The 16,227-nt window shown below is 37.9% G+C and overlaps 1 protein-coding gene across 1 annotated transcript in view; it reads right to left on the bottom strand.

The window, feature by feature from the left end:
- AP4S1 (adaptor-related protein complex 4, sigma 1 subunit) overlaps positions 1 to 4,714 on the bottom strand; it is a 24,546-nt gene extending 19,832 nt beyond the window's left edge. Inside the window, exons 1-3 of the mRNA XM_006889973.1 lie at positions 4,577 to 4,714; positions 1,530 to 1,616; positions 598 to 666 (exon numbers count right to left, since the gene is read on the bottom strand). Of these exons, the coding sequence (XP_006890035.1) occupies positions 598 to 666; positions 1,530 to 1,616; positions 4,577 to 4,714 (294 nt within the window). The remainder of the gene's footprint in view (positions 1 to 597; positions 667 to 1,529; positions 1,617 to 4,576) is intronic.
- Positions 4,715 to 16,227: the final 11,513 nt, after the last annotated feature.

Raw genomic sequence — 16,227 nt, 5'->3', positions numbered from 1 at the left:
TAGTATTCCATTGTGTGAATATACCACAGCTTCTCTATCCATTTGTTTGTTGATGGGCACCTGGGTTGTTTCAAACTCCTTGCTATTGCGAGCAGAGCCGTAATAAACATGGGTGTGCATATATCTGCTTGGATGTCAGTTATGGTCTCTTTGTGATATATTCCCAGTAGTGGAATTGCTGGGTTAAATGGTATCTCTATTTGCAACTTTTTGAGAAAGCGCCATACCGCCTTCCACAGTGGTTGCACGGAAATTATTCTTAAAGTAAAAAGAATTGCATGGTTCCTTAGAAGAGGAAACAGAAGGAAGAGTAAATTTGATAGCAAAATCTTAAAATTGAGAAAAATGAAAAAAAAAGAAAAAAATTGAGAAAAATGTGATATAAGAGGCTCTTAGTCTTCTAAAACTAGTTCTTTATAATGATCCAAGGCCTAAATAGGTTGTATGAGATAGAAAGAAAAAAATTTAGCATTGATTGAATTTTACCTTGTACACATTAAAGTCCTACCTACAGCAATTCAAATTCTTGATCTGGACTTATCTACTTTCTGAAAAATGAGAGGAGGGAAAGGGCCAATTTTTAGTCATTACACTTACCACTCGGCTGAAGTACTCATCTAAAACTTCCACAAAGTTATGGATGAATTCATAAATAGCCATCTCATTCTAAAACAAAAAAGGAAAGGTGTAATTACTTTTAGGATGGCACAAGTTAGGCATTGAGTTTCCCAGTTTTCAGAGCCTGTGGCTTGGTTCAGAATCTCAAGTTTCAGGGTATGCAGCTTGGTGAGCAGAAAATGAGCGCAAAGTAGCATCCATTGACAAACATTCTCACAATTAGAATAATCCTATTCTTCATTTGTTTAAGGGAAGGTTATTGGTGGAGGTAGTACAGAGAACTAAAACTCTAATAAAAAAATATTGTCTAAAGATAAAAAAATAAAGAAAAAAATATTGTTTTTAATTCAGGACAAATTGAGCTGTGTTGAAACTTTGGTTTAGTGTTTAATTTTTTTTTTAGTTCTATTCCCTAATTTCATTACCATCATGTTTCCTTGTATAAAACTTATAGGTAAAACACCTCAAAGTTTAGTTCATGGGCAAGATAATCAATATTTGACAAAAACTAAACCTAAGCTGTAATCAAAATACAGTCATTTAGAGCTTGCCTTAGCTTTTGGTATTCCAGCCTGTGTTTAATGTCACAACTGAGAGGTCTTTACACTTGTCTAGTTTGTCCCATGTATTGTAACACAGTGGTAGGGCGCTGGGATTGCCCAGGTCAGAGAAAGGCTGTTTGCAGCTTTGTGCTTATCCCTTCATATGCTGCTCACCTAAACCTAAGAAATATTCCAAGTATTTCTCATCCACATAGTTTTTCTTCTCCTTACCAGAAACTAAAATCCTTGAAGAGAGTCAAGATAATTTTTAGAAAGATAATAAGGAACAAATATCAATTTAAAGAGGAAAAGAAAATCAGACTATTTTTAATGTTTGTGCATTTCCCATAGGCTCTTCCATTGTCTCACCTCAGTGTCATTTACTCCAACCACAATGAAGAGAGCTGCATACTGTCGATAAATCAACTTGAAATCCTTATATTCAATGAAAGAGCACTAGAGAAAACACAGTTAGACATTAGTTTCTATGGTTGGGCTCTGGAGAGGGTGAAGCTGGAATGCTCCTTGAAGTCAAGGATTCTGAAGCTTTGTCTGACATACTTTGGGCATGTTGCAAAAAGGGACTGGTCCTTGGAGAGGGACATCATGTTTGGCAGAGTGGAGGAGTAGCGCAGGAGAGGAAGCCCTTTAATGAGATGGATCAATTCTGTGACTGGAGTGGTGGTAATGAGTGCGTTTGAGACGGCGAGGTTGGCACAGGATAGAACGGCGTTTAGGGTTCTTGTTCACAGGGTAGTTATGAGTCGCAAGCAACTCGACGGCACATAATAACAACAATGGTTGAGCTCTAGTGGATTGATGGTAAAGAGTAACACTGCCAACACAGAGGTGGGGGGTTTGAATCCACCAGCTGCTCCTTGGGAGAAAGATGAGCAGTCTCCTCTTGTGCAATTTATAGCCTCTGAAAACTTGATATAAGGCCAGCTATGAGTTGGTTTCAACTTGACAGCATATAAATAACAACAACAATTGCTAAAGATTTCTTCAAAATGGCATGCATAATTTCTACTTTCTGATTTGGCTATCTCTCCTAGAAACACCAAACATTAAAATGTTCCCCCCTTCCCACAAGAGGGTAGCATTGTGAGAAAAGAGAGGAGGACAATCTGCATTGGAAAAAGAGGCTGTGTGTGTTCACATGTAGTATTTCCGATTCCTTTGCTGTGCTCTGTATGTATTAATAAATAATTACCATTTTAAAGGTCTCAAGTGTAAAAATATTACAAGAGAATAAAGATTTCCTTGTTTCAGTTCCCCCTAGCTTCTTTTACAAGCAAATACATATGGCATATACACTTTTTTTCTAAACATGAAAAGAATGTATATAGATTCTTTCTTTCATAAATTATTTACAAATAGCCTTTGTATGACAGATGCTAGACAAAAATCTCCCATTGTAAACACTGCTTCATATGAATTAATAATCAGCTTATCATCACAGGCTTGTGGATAAAACAAGACGCAGGCATCTTGCACCTAAAGTCACAGTGTAAAAAAAAAAAAAAAAAAGAGTAGTTGGAAAGCAGTGGGTGGACAGGAATTGAACAGTGAGCCAAAGACACAGTGTCCTTTGAACTGTTGGATGTATCTGACCAAATGCAGTTGAGGATGAACTTTATGGCTTTATGTTCTAGGATATGTTGTTTTCCGGTGCCTGGATGCACCTGGGAATGAAGCTGCAAGTTTTGGTTATGGAAATTCTTCTGTGAGGAAAACCTTTTGAGAGCCTGTAAATGGAGGCATCCAAGGCCTCTTATTTAAAATTAGGACAAATGTAGTAAGTGCAGAGCTGTTCTTCAGCAATTGGCTCACCATGGAGCCAGTGTGATTTCTGCTCAATAGAAACATTCACGGAATGATCACCTAGCTGTAAGAATTGGGGAACATTTTCCAAAACCTCTCAGGAGTTTCTGATAGTTTGGGTTGTTGTGTTTGTTTGTTTATAAAGTATCAAAGTACTTTTGTCAGGGGGAAAAAAAGAAAAGCTAAGCTGAGAGACTGCTACTTTTTTTTTTTTTTTGAGACTGCTACTTTGGTGCCTGATTATGCCAAGCCCAGCAGATTCCTTTTAGAATCTAAAATCAAACACATCTAAAAGCAGATTCATTCTAATGGTTATATTTCAATGGTTCAGCTTCCAGTGGAAATTACGCTTGAAATTGTGTAGAGTGCCTGCATTCTGTAGAAAAATTAAAACAAAATTGCTTCCAAGAGTATGTTTACTTTTCCTTATGGTAGGTGGTTGAGCACAGCCCTGCAACAGTGTCTATTTCCTCTGACAACAACGTCAAGCAAAGTGTGCCATGGCAGGCCTAAGTCATAATTCAAAGAGGAACTCGGAGATGTTCCCACTGGAAAATCAATTTAGAAGCCAAGGGAAACACAGTTGCTATGTGTAAATTCTGAGCAGTGGTGTAACTTAATATTTCATGACTTAGCAGTGGTTCCCACAGGCAGTCTTTCTAGCTTTGCAGTGAAATGGAAAACTGACAAAATGAATAGCTGACTTAAACAAGCTTTCTTCCTTTATTGTAGTTGTTAAGTGGTTCCCAATGGATTTGAGTTTGGGGATCTAAATTAAGCAGTTCTTCATTAAAAGAAGGGAAAAAAAGATTGATTTCTTGCCACCCACCACTAAATCACCCTTAGCCTTTTTTTTTTTAATGTGAATTCTTTAAAAATTCTTATTTGAGTGAAAGTTTACAAAGCATAATTGGTTTTTCAAATAGCAAGTAGTATACATTTAAAAACATACTTAATCTTTTAATGCATTTATTTAACCTCCATTTTGGCAGAAAGGGCAGATTTATTGTTTTGTATGACTTTTTAACTTCCATTTTCCCCTTCTGTATAATAAAAAATGTCAAGTTCAGATTAAGTTTGGTTTGCTTTTTATCTATATAAGTTATAACCAGAAACAAAACTGCTTACTACATGAGAATTACACAACTACTCTCTGGCACACAATGGGTCTGGACCATTCCCTTCATACCAGGGTCATCTAACCTTCACCGTTTGGCTTAAAGAAAGCCACCTGCTACAGACACTGGCAAAAAGTCCAAAAGCTGAATTCATATGAACAAAAAAAGATGATGCATCTATGAGGAGAGATGAATTGCAGCTGTCCCTTCCATGGTGAACTGAGACAAACATGCTGACTAAGAACCGCAGATGTTTCCTGACTGTCCTTGTTTTTACTGTCAAAAGGCAGTGTTGAGACAGGTATGCTCAGTCTTCATTTCACTTTATTCCTTATTTTCCCTAAAAGTCATAGCCACCAAAGCTCCTTAGAAAGAATATAGTTCAAAGAAAATTATGGCCCCTGAGTTGCTATAATAACAGATATGCTACTGCTGAACTGAACAGAGAGATAGATAAAAGAAACAGAAACGTACTTGTTCATTAGATCGAGAGAGACAGCTTTTTATGACTTCTGTTTCCAGAAGTGTACGCTTATTAATCTCCATGTGTTCATAGTACTTTGAAAGTCGGGTCTGCCCTTGTTTATTTACCATGAGGAAAAATTTTATCATTTTTTCCCCTGGCCAAAATTTCCAAATATAGTTTAAAAAGTTATGGCAGAGGTGTTTGTAGCTGGAACCTGGAGGATAAAAGAACAGAAAGACAAAATCAAATTTCCCAAAGAATCATATTAATCATATTTAATAGCAATAATATCAAAGGTTAGAGTAAATAAAATCTCTGCTGTTAACATTAGTCTCTTCACTTCTACGAATGAATTGAAATTTTAATAAATAATTAAACATGGATTATCATTAGTTACCTATCCTCTTGACACCTACTCAAGATGATCCCTAAGATCTCATAAAAAAGAAATAGATTCTCCCGAAGAAGTAATTTTCTCATTAGTTGGGACATAACAAGACACTTTACTAGCATTTAGAATGAGTGAACAAAATATTGCTGGGTGAGTCAAGTACTTTCATAGCGACCCTAAGAACCACAAACCTGAACCCTGTCCTATCCTGTGCCATCCTCATCAACTTTGACACACTTGAGCCCATTCACTCTGTCAGTACATCTGAGCTGCAGTCACTCTGTCCACACATCTAATTGGGAGTCTTCCTCTTTTTTGCAGGTCCTCCACCTTTCCAGGCATGAAGTCCTTTTCCAGGAAATAGTCTCTCCTAGCAACATGTCCAAAGCAAAAGATAAAGTGTTGTCATCATTTACTTCAAGCAACATTCTGGATATATCCCAAGACATATCTGTGTGACCATGGGATATTCAATATTCTTCTCCAACACCACAAATCTGAATCTTGTTAATTTTATTTTAATGTGTACGTCCTACAAATGTTAGCTACCACTTTTAGCAGTTGCAATTACAAAGTTCAGTTTTCCAACCTGCTCCCTAGGAGACTGAAAAAGGAAGGTCACTACTGGGCTAGGTCAGCCCAGGTGAGCATTTGCAGCTATCTCAGCAACGTCTGAAGATATCTGCTAAGAATCTGTTTGCAGGGGACTCAGCTGTCAGAGCACCAGGCAGAAAGGCCAGCTTACAGGGCTCTTTTACTTCGCAGCCTCTTTGAGCACAAAACATGAATTCTCTATTTGGATGAGGCATCTATCAGTGCCTAAACAGGATGGGTCTGACTCTCCTTTACTCATGTGTCATGTTGATAAACTGAGCGTGAGGTAAGCAGATTGCATGGGAGAATTAAACACGTGTCTATGAATGGTTCCATGACTACTCAATGCCTGGGGCACACTGGATCATAAAGGGCCTGTGTGCTAGGCTTAGTAACTAGATCAAATTGGAAACCAGTAAGCTTTTTTTTTCCCTTTGGGGCTTTGGCTTTGTTGTGGAGATACCAGAATGTGTTGGTCAAAAGATTGGCCTCAGAGTAAGGCAGTTCTGGCTCTGACATTTAACCTGCCATGTGACTCTAATTTGCTTGGTGCTTCTGAACCTCAGTCTGAGGTGTACCTCTGAGGTGGGAGAGTGAACTAGAGTAACTTACATACAAGCAGCATTTTGCAAAAGGTCTGGTCCATAATAGTTTCCATTTACAACTAAATACTTATGTACTGCTTTTTATTACAATTATTTCTAAAACAAAACCCAACAGATTATGAGATAATATTTATATTTAGGAACCCCCCAACCCAATAATCTTTAAACATGTTTGACCTGTTATGATATTCCTCTCCCTGAACAAGTTATAATCATATATTCAATTTCTTTCAGCTTCAACAATAGATATAATTGGTTCTTTACAATAGCCTTGAGTACAGAAAATTGAAAAATGTAGTACTGACCGATCTTTGCAATTACTTGCTATTCACTGGAAAGCCAGACAATAACTAGGGATGATAGAAAGAGAACTGATGCCTTCAAGCTGTGGTGCTGAAGAAGAATAATGAATATACCACGGACTGCTAGGAGAACACACAAGTTTGTCCTGGAGAGGGAGAAGTCAGGTTGCTCCTTGTAGGCAAGGATTCTGAAGCTTTTTTTGACATACTTTGGACATGATGCAAGGCGGAATCAGTCCTTGGAGAGGGATGTCATGCTTGGGAGGGTGGAGGACAGTGCAGGAGAGGAAGACCCTCTATGAGATAGACTGATTCAGTGCTCGGGGTAATGGGCATAGGTGTATCAGAGACAATAGGATTGACATAGGATAGAGCAGGGTTTAGGGCTGCTGTACATATTGTCACAAGGAGTTGCAGGCGACTCTCGATGGCACATATCAACAATAATACTAGTAATTTAAAAATGATGAATTTTTAATATTATAATTTTTTATAATTTAATTTTTTTAAAAGGTGGAGTAAAGATATATATAAAACAATAGCCAAGTCAATAATTTTTTCACATGTAAAATTCAATAACATTGTTTATGTGAACTATGCATTATTATATTTTTTGCCCTCCTAGCTAATTTCTTATTTCCCAAACCATTTTAAGGCAGGTGGTTGTCTCACAATTCCAAGCCCTAATACCTATAAAGAGCCAGGTAGTTTATACCAGACCCATTCTGGAAAGACCTAGAATTGGTATAACTTGTTCAGTGGGCAGAACCAGAGGCAGACAGGATGTGATTTAGACTAGATCAGCTGGCAGCTGTGTTGTGGGGGAGGTCTGTGGTCATCCACTCCCATTTCCAGAGATAAACTTACTGCTGTAGGTAGGAATGCAACATACTCTCTATGCTTAATCATTGAGTATTAAATGCTGCTTTTGTTCTCATTATTGTCAGCAAAAGCAAACGATGAAGGTGGCTTGTAACTAAGATTATCGTCTTTTCTTCTTCTTCAACAAATTTATTTTAAATCCATTTTAAATTATTTTTAAATAATTACAAAGGTTATGAGTATTATAAAGCACAATCTTTTAGCCTGGATTTCCACTGCCAGGCAAGAGTAAAAAAAATTATCTTCTCCAAGGCCCCTATGCCTAACTCCTGCTCTTAAAATTCCTGGCTGCATTAAGTAGTAAAATGAAATGTAACTGGATTGCACTGGGTTGGTACATTAAGTGATCAAATTGGTTTCCACCTTAGAAGTACAGCATTCCTTCCCACTGACTTCAAGAGCAAGGATGACAAACAGGGACTTGTTGAACTGATACTCATTAGAATGCAAGTTTTAAAGAATAGCTAAAGACATCTAAAGACTTGTATCTGCCTTTCTTTTCTATGCTCATAATAACAATTGCACAATGTATTACTGTCAGATTCCACAGGGGTAATTAAGTGGAGAAGCACAATAGTAAACTATTGCTCCTATCAAATATACTGAGCCAAAATATACAATGCTGAGACCCAGAGAGCATACATGCTTGAGAACTGAATGCTTTAGCAATCTATCTTACTTAACAGTCATGGGGGAGGAGGGAGGGGAAAGAACTACAAAACTCAGGGAGGGCACCAAGAAGGAATATGCTTGGACAAGTGCTGGGAGTGGTCAGGGAGCAGGTATGGACTGGGGATGATGTTTTGGTGGCCAGGAAGTTAGGAAATTCCACACCCAAGAGCCTATGAGAATGTGTGAGAAAAATGAAGGAATGAAGAGAGAAGTTTCACTGATGAAAGCACTATACAAATAGTGCTAGGACCTTCTCCTAGAGAATATAGAAAACCCCAAGAGGAAAGAAGGTAACCATCACATGAGACAGGAATCAAATAGAAATTTTCCTTAGGTTAGCTTTATCCTGAGGACATGTTTTGAAGACCAAGACTGAGGTGGTTGGGATTATCACATAATATGAACAGATTCATGTCCTAGAACCCTACGTGATGCCTTTCCAAGAGAAAAAGAGACTGGAAATATTGAAATATAGTAATATATTAGTGCATAGTTTTCACATTTCTGATGATGTATTTCTAGGAGTTAGAACTGGAAAAATCTTTCTAGATTGCCATATCCAAAGGTGGAAATTGCTTTTAGGCTGAGCGCCAACTATGAATAACTATTGGCTGAACTGAGGATAAGGTTAGGAAAGATTCTGGAACTGCTTCCATGATTCAGAGCAAAAGGAAGCCATAACTGATTAGTAATGTCAACCACAGGTGAGGAAAAAAGGAGTGGCAGGATTGTCTTGGTGTTGTTAGGTGCTGGTTAGTCAACTATGACTCATAATGACTCGATGAACAACAGTACTTAACCTCGCTCTATTCTGTGCCATCCTCATTACCTCTATCATGCTAAAGCCCATTGTTACATTCACTGTGCCAATCCATTTTGTTGAGGGTCTTCCTCTCTTTCTCTGATCCCCGACCTTTCCCAGCTTGATGTCTTTTTTTCCAAGGACTAGTCCTCCAGACAGCATGCCCAAAGTATGTGAGACAAAGTTTCACCATCCTCTGAGACACATGCTCGTTACACTTTTACTAAGCAGACTTGTTTGTTCTTTTGGCAGTGCATGGGATATTCAGTACTCTGCTACAATATCATTTCAAAGGCATTGATTCTTCTTTGGTTGTTGTTGTTGTTGGTAAGTCTCGTCGAGTCGCAGGCGACTCTATGAACGAAAGTCCTCGACACTTGCATGACTTTCATCCTCTCTCACGGTTCACAGGGTTTCCGGAGGCAAACTATTTACGGAAGTGGATGCCACTCCTGCTTCCAAGCTTGTTTTAACCAGGAAGCGCCACCAAACACTGTCCGCCTTGGGTAACCATTATCGCATTTGACACATTAGTGTCACAGTGTTCAGCTTCACAGAGACCACAAGTTACCTCTGTATGGCAAATGGACACACCAGGGCTATACAACCTAGAAGAATGTTTCACTAAAAACAATTAAAGACAGGCCTTAGGCCCCAGATTAGAGTAACCCACCTTTGGCTTGGTAGCATCACTTTCGGTCCACTAGGTCTCTATGTTGTTAAGTGCCGTAGAGATGCCAGCCATTCCACCAGTCAGCCAGCCAATTTCCAGAGTGGAGGGAAATTCTAGTGCCCAAGCCTCTCGAAGGATTTTAAGCTACCACCTGGAGCAAGCTCTGCAGGCTCCGCCCTTACTTCCTCTTAGTTTAAGGCCGCCCACCCACTTTTGAAGGGCATCAAGAGCGGTAACTCACAGCCAAAAGGACCTCAGAAACTTCCCTTGCCTTTACTGCCACCAAGTTGCGCTGCCATAGAGAACCTTCACATACATAGGAAGCAATTGAAAATACAGTAAGTTGGACACCGTAATCTTTGAACTGATAACCTTGACTACAGAATTTCCCAATGCAACACATCTTTTGATTTCCTGATTGCTGTTGTCATGGATGTTGATTGTGGATTCAAGAAAAATTAAACCCTTGACAATGTCAATCTTTACTCCGTTTATCATGATAGATGATAGATGGTGTGTTGGTCCAATGGTGAGGAATTATGTTCTCTTGATGTTGAAATGTAATTCATATTGAAGGCTGTAGTCTTCTTCAATGTTTCAAGTCTTCACTTTCTGCAAGCAAGGTGTGTTGAGTCATCTATCTCTATAACACAGGTTGTTGATGAGTCTTCCTCCAGTTCTAATGACACATTCTTCTTTACATAGTCCAGCTTCTCAAACTTTTACTCAGCATACAGATGGAATAGTTATAAAGGATTCAAACCTCACACATACCTTTCCTGATTTTAAACCATGCATTATTCCTTTGTTCTATTCAGATAAACTATTTCTTATGCTCAGTTTAGGTTTCAAAAGAGCAAAACTAAGTATTCTAGGGTTCCTATTCTTCTCAGTGTTAGCCATAATTCATTATGATTCACACAGTCAAATGCCTTTGCATAGGCAATAAAACACAAGTAAATGACTTTCAGGTATTCTGGGCTTTCAGCCAAGATACATCTAATATGAGAAACTGTACCACAGCCTCTTCTCAATTCGGCTTGAAATTCCGGTAGTTCTCTATCAATATACTGTTCCAGCCATTTTTTAACAATCTTCAGCAACAGTTTGCTCTCAAGTGATAATGATGAAATTGTTTGAGAATTATTATGTGAAATCTCAAATACTATTCCATCAAGGTCTAGGGTCTTCCCCCCCCCCCATGCCTTTATTGCAGCTTGATTTTCTTCACTATCTTTTTTTTTTTAAATTATATGCTACTTGCAGAAATACTTCAATGTCAACTAACTCTTTTTTTGGTAAAGTGACTCTATTTTACGTCATTCAATATTTTACAACACAAAGACCTGCTAATACAATTATTATTCAAATACGTTCTCCAAGCATTAGAGCCAAGATGGCAGGATAGGCACCTTATATTTGTCATTCCTGATGTATATGCCCTTCATTTTATAGATGGGAGAATGATCAGAGAGATGGAGTGAAGTACAGAATTCTGTTTTCCTTGCTCAAAATGTTGCTTTAATACATCACATTAAAGCTTTGTCTCACACAGTGTGTGTTACAAAATGTTCATTTAAGTTTAATAAACATCAATACCAGTGGTTTTAGGTATGATCAAGTTAATACTTTATTTCCTGGCGAGCTCTGGTGGCCTAGTGGCAAGAAGGTGTACTGCAATCTCAGAGGTGCACAGTTCAAATCCACCAGATGCTCTGCTGGAGAAGGAGGAACAATCTCCTCCTGTACCAGTCAGATCTGATTTGACGGTACACACACACACACACACACACACACTAATTAATTAAATAAAAAAAAGTTAATACTTTATTTCCTAATGTCACTACATGATCCATCTAGAAAATACTAGGCAAATCACTATATTAAAATTTTAAAGCCTTATTTCAGTTGACCCTTGAACAACACAGAGAATAGGGGTATCAACCTTCTATGCAGTTGAAAATCAGAGTATAATTAACAGTAGACCCTTGAGACACTTGATAGAACTGTGCAGGCTCAAATGCTGTAACTACTTAAAACCCCATATTCTAATCTCTTCAGAGAAGCAAAACATTGACACAGAGATGGCAAATGGGTAATTGAATCTCATATTGTTAAAGGGTCAGTTCTATAGAGGTTCTAGAAATGAACGTGGTATTTGATGCTTGCTGCAGAAGGTCAAGGACTATAGTCTTCAATGCAGATTGAAGCTCAACATCAAGAAAACAAAGATTCTCACCACTGGGCCAATTAGCAGCACCATCATGGATGGAGAAGAGATTGAGGTTGTTAACAATTACAACAATGTTATATAAATTATGGTCTTTAAACAGCATATCCCTAAAAAGAGTTTAGAATTCCCTTTGAGAAATCTGGGGGTGGGGGGAATAATATGGAGTGAGTCTAGGATATTAACTTTAAGTTGGTCTAAAAAAGAAAGAAAAAACTAGTCATCATCTAGACACATATCATAAAAAATGGGGTTTTCTTGGTGGGCTTGACAAAATTAAGGCATTATCCAAAGAGGACAATGTCCTTAGTATAGGTTTCCAAGAAAGGTGTCAGCTTCTATTCCAACAGAATATAAATCATGTTTCCAAGCTTGTTTAATTATTACCTCGGAAAGGTTTGGCAAATTCAGTCACATTTTCCAGTCATTTTGTTCTCATATTTACAGACTTAATGATTCACTTTTAGCCAATATCCAGGAGGTATTTGGCTCCAAGCAGTCCTTCTCCCCACCCTTCCAAATTTTGCCATCTATGTGTGTTATTATACAACATTATCACACATTACCCATGAGACAATTTGAAAATTAACTGGGACTAGAATTTTATATTTTATATTTCTTAAATTGGAGTCTGGTTTTCTAGAATCTGTGAAAGTTATTTTCTACACAATATTATTTGAATGGTTCAAGTGCATTGCAGGTACTTCTATAATTTTCTTAGCCACAGGCAATTACTTAATGAGGAGAAGTGGCTATGTGATCTTACTTGACAGGTAAAACCACTGTGTAAGTCAAAGCTGCCTCCTTCTTTTCTGTTCCATCTATATTATATTGTTTACTCCCCTTTGAACTCTTCTCAAAGATCTTTCTCTAGTGCCTAAAATTAATTTGGTTTTTTACTATATTCATAAACACTACAATTTCCTGAAACTACCTAGAAGTAATTTCAAAGGGACAAATTATTAGAAAATCAGAGATGGTAATACTAACATTGATGTAAGAGGAAGAATACAGAAGACTTTGTTTAGTGTTTCATAGTACACATATATACTCATTGATACAAGAGTGGGAACCACTTCCTTGTCTATCAAGGCTTGCTGAAGGGACTAAGAACTTTTAGCTCAGATTTTCCATTATCCTAATGAGATACAAATACTTGTTAAGACCTTTGCAAATTATGCAAAAAAGTAAAGAGATTAATATTTGTAAACCAATTTAAACTCTTTGGTAGAAGGATGCCAGGTACATAATCAGCAAGGTATAAAAACTGGTTATAGATGTAATTACAGGGAGGGATATAAAGTTCAAAAGAAGTTTTACATCAGGCACTGTTAAGCAAGCATTAATGATGGACTTTTAATAGTCTGCAAATCCTGAACATATCTTTGCTAATATATGTATGTGAAATTTATACATGTGCACAATTCTGTTGGTTGTTTTTTTGCTTTGGGTTTGTTTGGGGTTTTTTTCAGTCAAAGATTGAATAACGACACAGGTGTGTAGGATTAGCTAATGGGGGAAACCTAAAACACTAAAAATATAAGCTTATTAAAGATATTCATTATTCTAGTACAGTGCTTGTCAATTTGTTGTACTGAGGTAACATGTGAGTTGCTGTGATGCTGAAAGCTATGCTACTGGTATGTCAAGTGCCATAAGATTCATCCATGGTGGTCAGATTTTAGTAGAGCTCCTAGATTATGACAGATTAGGAAGCAAGATTGGTCATCTACTTCTTAAATAGCAGGCCTCTGAAAACCCTATAAACAGCAGAGGAACACAGATAGTTACAGTATTAGAGGTTAGTCCGGATTAGAAGCCAATCAAAATGAGGAAAAATTCCTGCAAACATCCTTTAATAACTCGAACATGGAATGTATGAAGCATGAATGTTGGAAAATCATAAATGAAACCCATGAACACTGACATTCTAACTACCTTTGGCAATTTTGCATTAGATAATCACATGATACACTATGCTGGAAATAAAAAACTGAAAAAGAATGGTTTAAAAAAAATCCATTTTGGCAGTGGAGGCCAAGGGGCATTTCTGGTTATTGTTAGGTGCCGTTGACTTGAGCATGACTCATAGTGACCATATGAACAAAAGATCTGAGCCTTTTTATTCTGTGCCATCCTCACACTTCTAGACACACAAGAGCCCACTCCAGCAGTCACCTTGTCAATCCACCTGATCAAGGGTCTTCTCTTTGCCAACCCTCCACCCTTCCCAGCATCATGTACTTCTCTGAGGAATAGCCCCTCCTAATAACATGGCCAAAGTATATGAGGCAAAGCCTCATCTTTCTTGCCTCCAAAGGGCACTCTGGCTGCACTCTCTCCAAGACGTATCTGTTTTTTCTTTTTGCCATCCATGGGATGTTCAGTAGAGATATGGATTTAGATGTTATTACAAAATTCTCCACGTTACATGCTTAGCTCAGTGGACTCATTCCTCAATTGTTGACTGCTGGATTTCGATTGAAGGCAGAACATCTTGATCATATCATGTTTCGAGTGGGATTATTGGCTGTCCTGAGGTCAAAACAGACACAATCGATGATAGGACTCATGGTAACTGCCATCACTCAATCCTGAGGAAGATAAAGGTGTAAAATTGGTAGATCCTTTGAGTGAAATATTGGCATCATCCTGGGAGGAACATGCTAACTGTTTGGCAAATGCTGTAGAGCAGATATATCTGGGGTTTGTTATAAATCCCTCTTGGATATGCAGGGAACGCTGACTGACAAAAGTAAAAAAGAAGCAGCGAATTTGCAACAAGATGCCTTCATCACTATTGGTAGAGATACTCAGCCCTGCAATGAAAACTTGCACAATCTGTAATAGATGGTGTAACTGTTTTGGGAGGTAAATTCCACGAAACCCACTTGGTCATGATGTTTTTTTGTTTTGTTTTGGGTTTTTTTGTTTTGTTTTTATGTGCTGTTGGATTCTATTGGCCAGGATTTTTGCATCTATATTTTCTTGTTTTGATAATGTCTTTGCCTGGTTTTGGTGTTAGGGATATGCTTGCTTCATTGAATGATTCTGGGAATATTTCTTCTTTTTCTATTTTTAAAGATAATATATGTAGAACTGCTGGTAATACCATCTCAGACAAGAGTCTTATAACAAAAGTTTACAGAATACTCCTGGGCCTCCACAAGAAAAAGACTGATAACCCAATTACAAAATGAACAAAAGACACAGAAAGAATTTTCACAGAGGACTATATGGCAAATAGTCAAATGAAGAAATGGCACATGAAGTAATGCTTCAAATCACTGGCAATAAGGGAGATGCAAATCAAAACCACAATGAGGTACCATCTCACTCCAGTAACACTGCCAAAGTTTAACAGGGCAGCAAGTAATTGATGTTGGAGGGCATATGGTGAGATAGGAACTCTTATACATTGTTGGTGGAATTGTAAAATGGTGCGACCATTCTGGAAGGCAGTTTAACGCTTCCTTAAAAAGTTGAACATAAAAATTCCATACGACCCAGCCATTCCACTACTTGGAATATACCCTGAGAGTATGAGAACTGAGGCACAAACTGAGACTTGTACACCAATGTTCATAGCAGCATTATTCACCATCGCAAGAACACGGAAACAGCCCAAATGTCCAAACATAAATGAATGGATTGAGAAATTATGGTACATTCACACAAGGGGATACTATGCAGCATGCAGGAGCAATAATTTTGTAAATTATTACCAACTGGGGAGGGACTGGAGAGCATTATGCTGAATGAACTAACTCAGTCTCACAAGGAAAAATATTGTGTAAGACTGTTATTGTAGAATAAGTATAAGGATCCAGGAGGGGTGGGAGAGGCTGGAAGTAGAGGGATGTGGATGTGCAGGGGGAGGAGGGGATTAGTCACTGGGTAGTACAATTTGATAGGTGGTGGGGTGAGGAAAATTGAAAGAATTTGTTCGAATTTATATTAGAATTTTGTAAATAAACTAATGGAGAAAAAAAAGTGAACTTGAGGAGGGGGAAAGGATGGAGAGGGGGTAAAATGTGCAACAATGAGTGAATGAAAATCTAACTTTTCCGTAAACTTTTGTTAAAATGACAATTAAAACAAAAAATTTTATTTAAAAAATAATTTATGTAGAATTGGTGATAGTTTTTTCTGAATGTTTGGTAGATTTCAGCAGTGAAGCCATCTGGGCCAGGACTTTTTTTAGGAGGAGAGTTGTACACAGGATCACTATGGGTTGCAGGTGACTTGATGGCACATACCAACAACAAAAACATTTATTCTTTCATGTGTCTTTTCAAGTATTCTATATCTGTCTGTTTCAATCTGGTTACAGTGTGAATTTCAAAGAATTTGTCTTTCTCATCCAGATTTTCAGACTTGTTGGAGTATGTTGTTGTTGTTGTTATGTGCCGTCGAGTCGTTTACGACTCATAGCGACCCTATGCACAACAGCCCTAAACCCTGCTCTATCCTGTGCCAACCGCACCGCCTCTGACACACCCATCCCG

This window comes from Elephantulus edwardii, unplaced genomic scaffold (genome assembly GCF_000299155.1).
Source record: "Elephantulus edwardii isolate Elephantulus edwardi_28Jun2011 unplaced genomic scaffold, EleEdw1.0 scaffold00084, whole genome shotgun sequence".
Lineage (NCBI taxonomy): Eukaryota > Metazoa > Chordata > Mammalia > Macroscelidea > Macroscelididae > Elephantulus > Elephantulus edwardii.
Note: the sequence above shows the minus strand (reverse complement) of the source record. Positions and strands in the feature narration are given on the sequence as shown.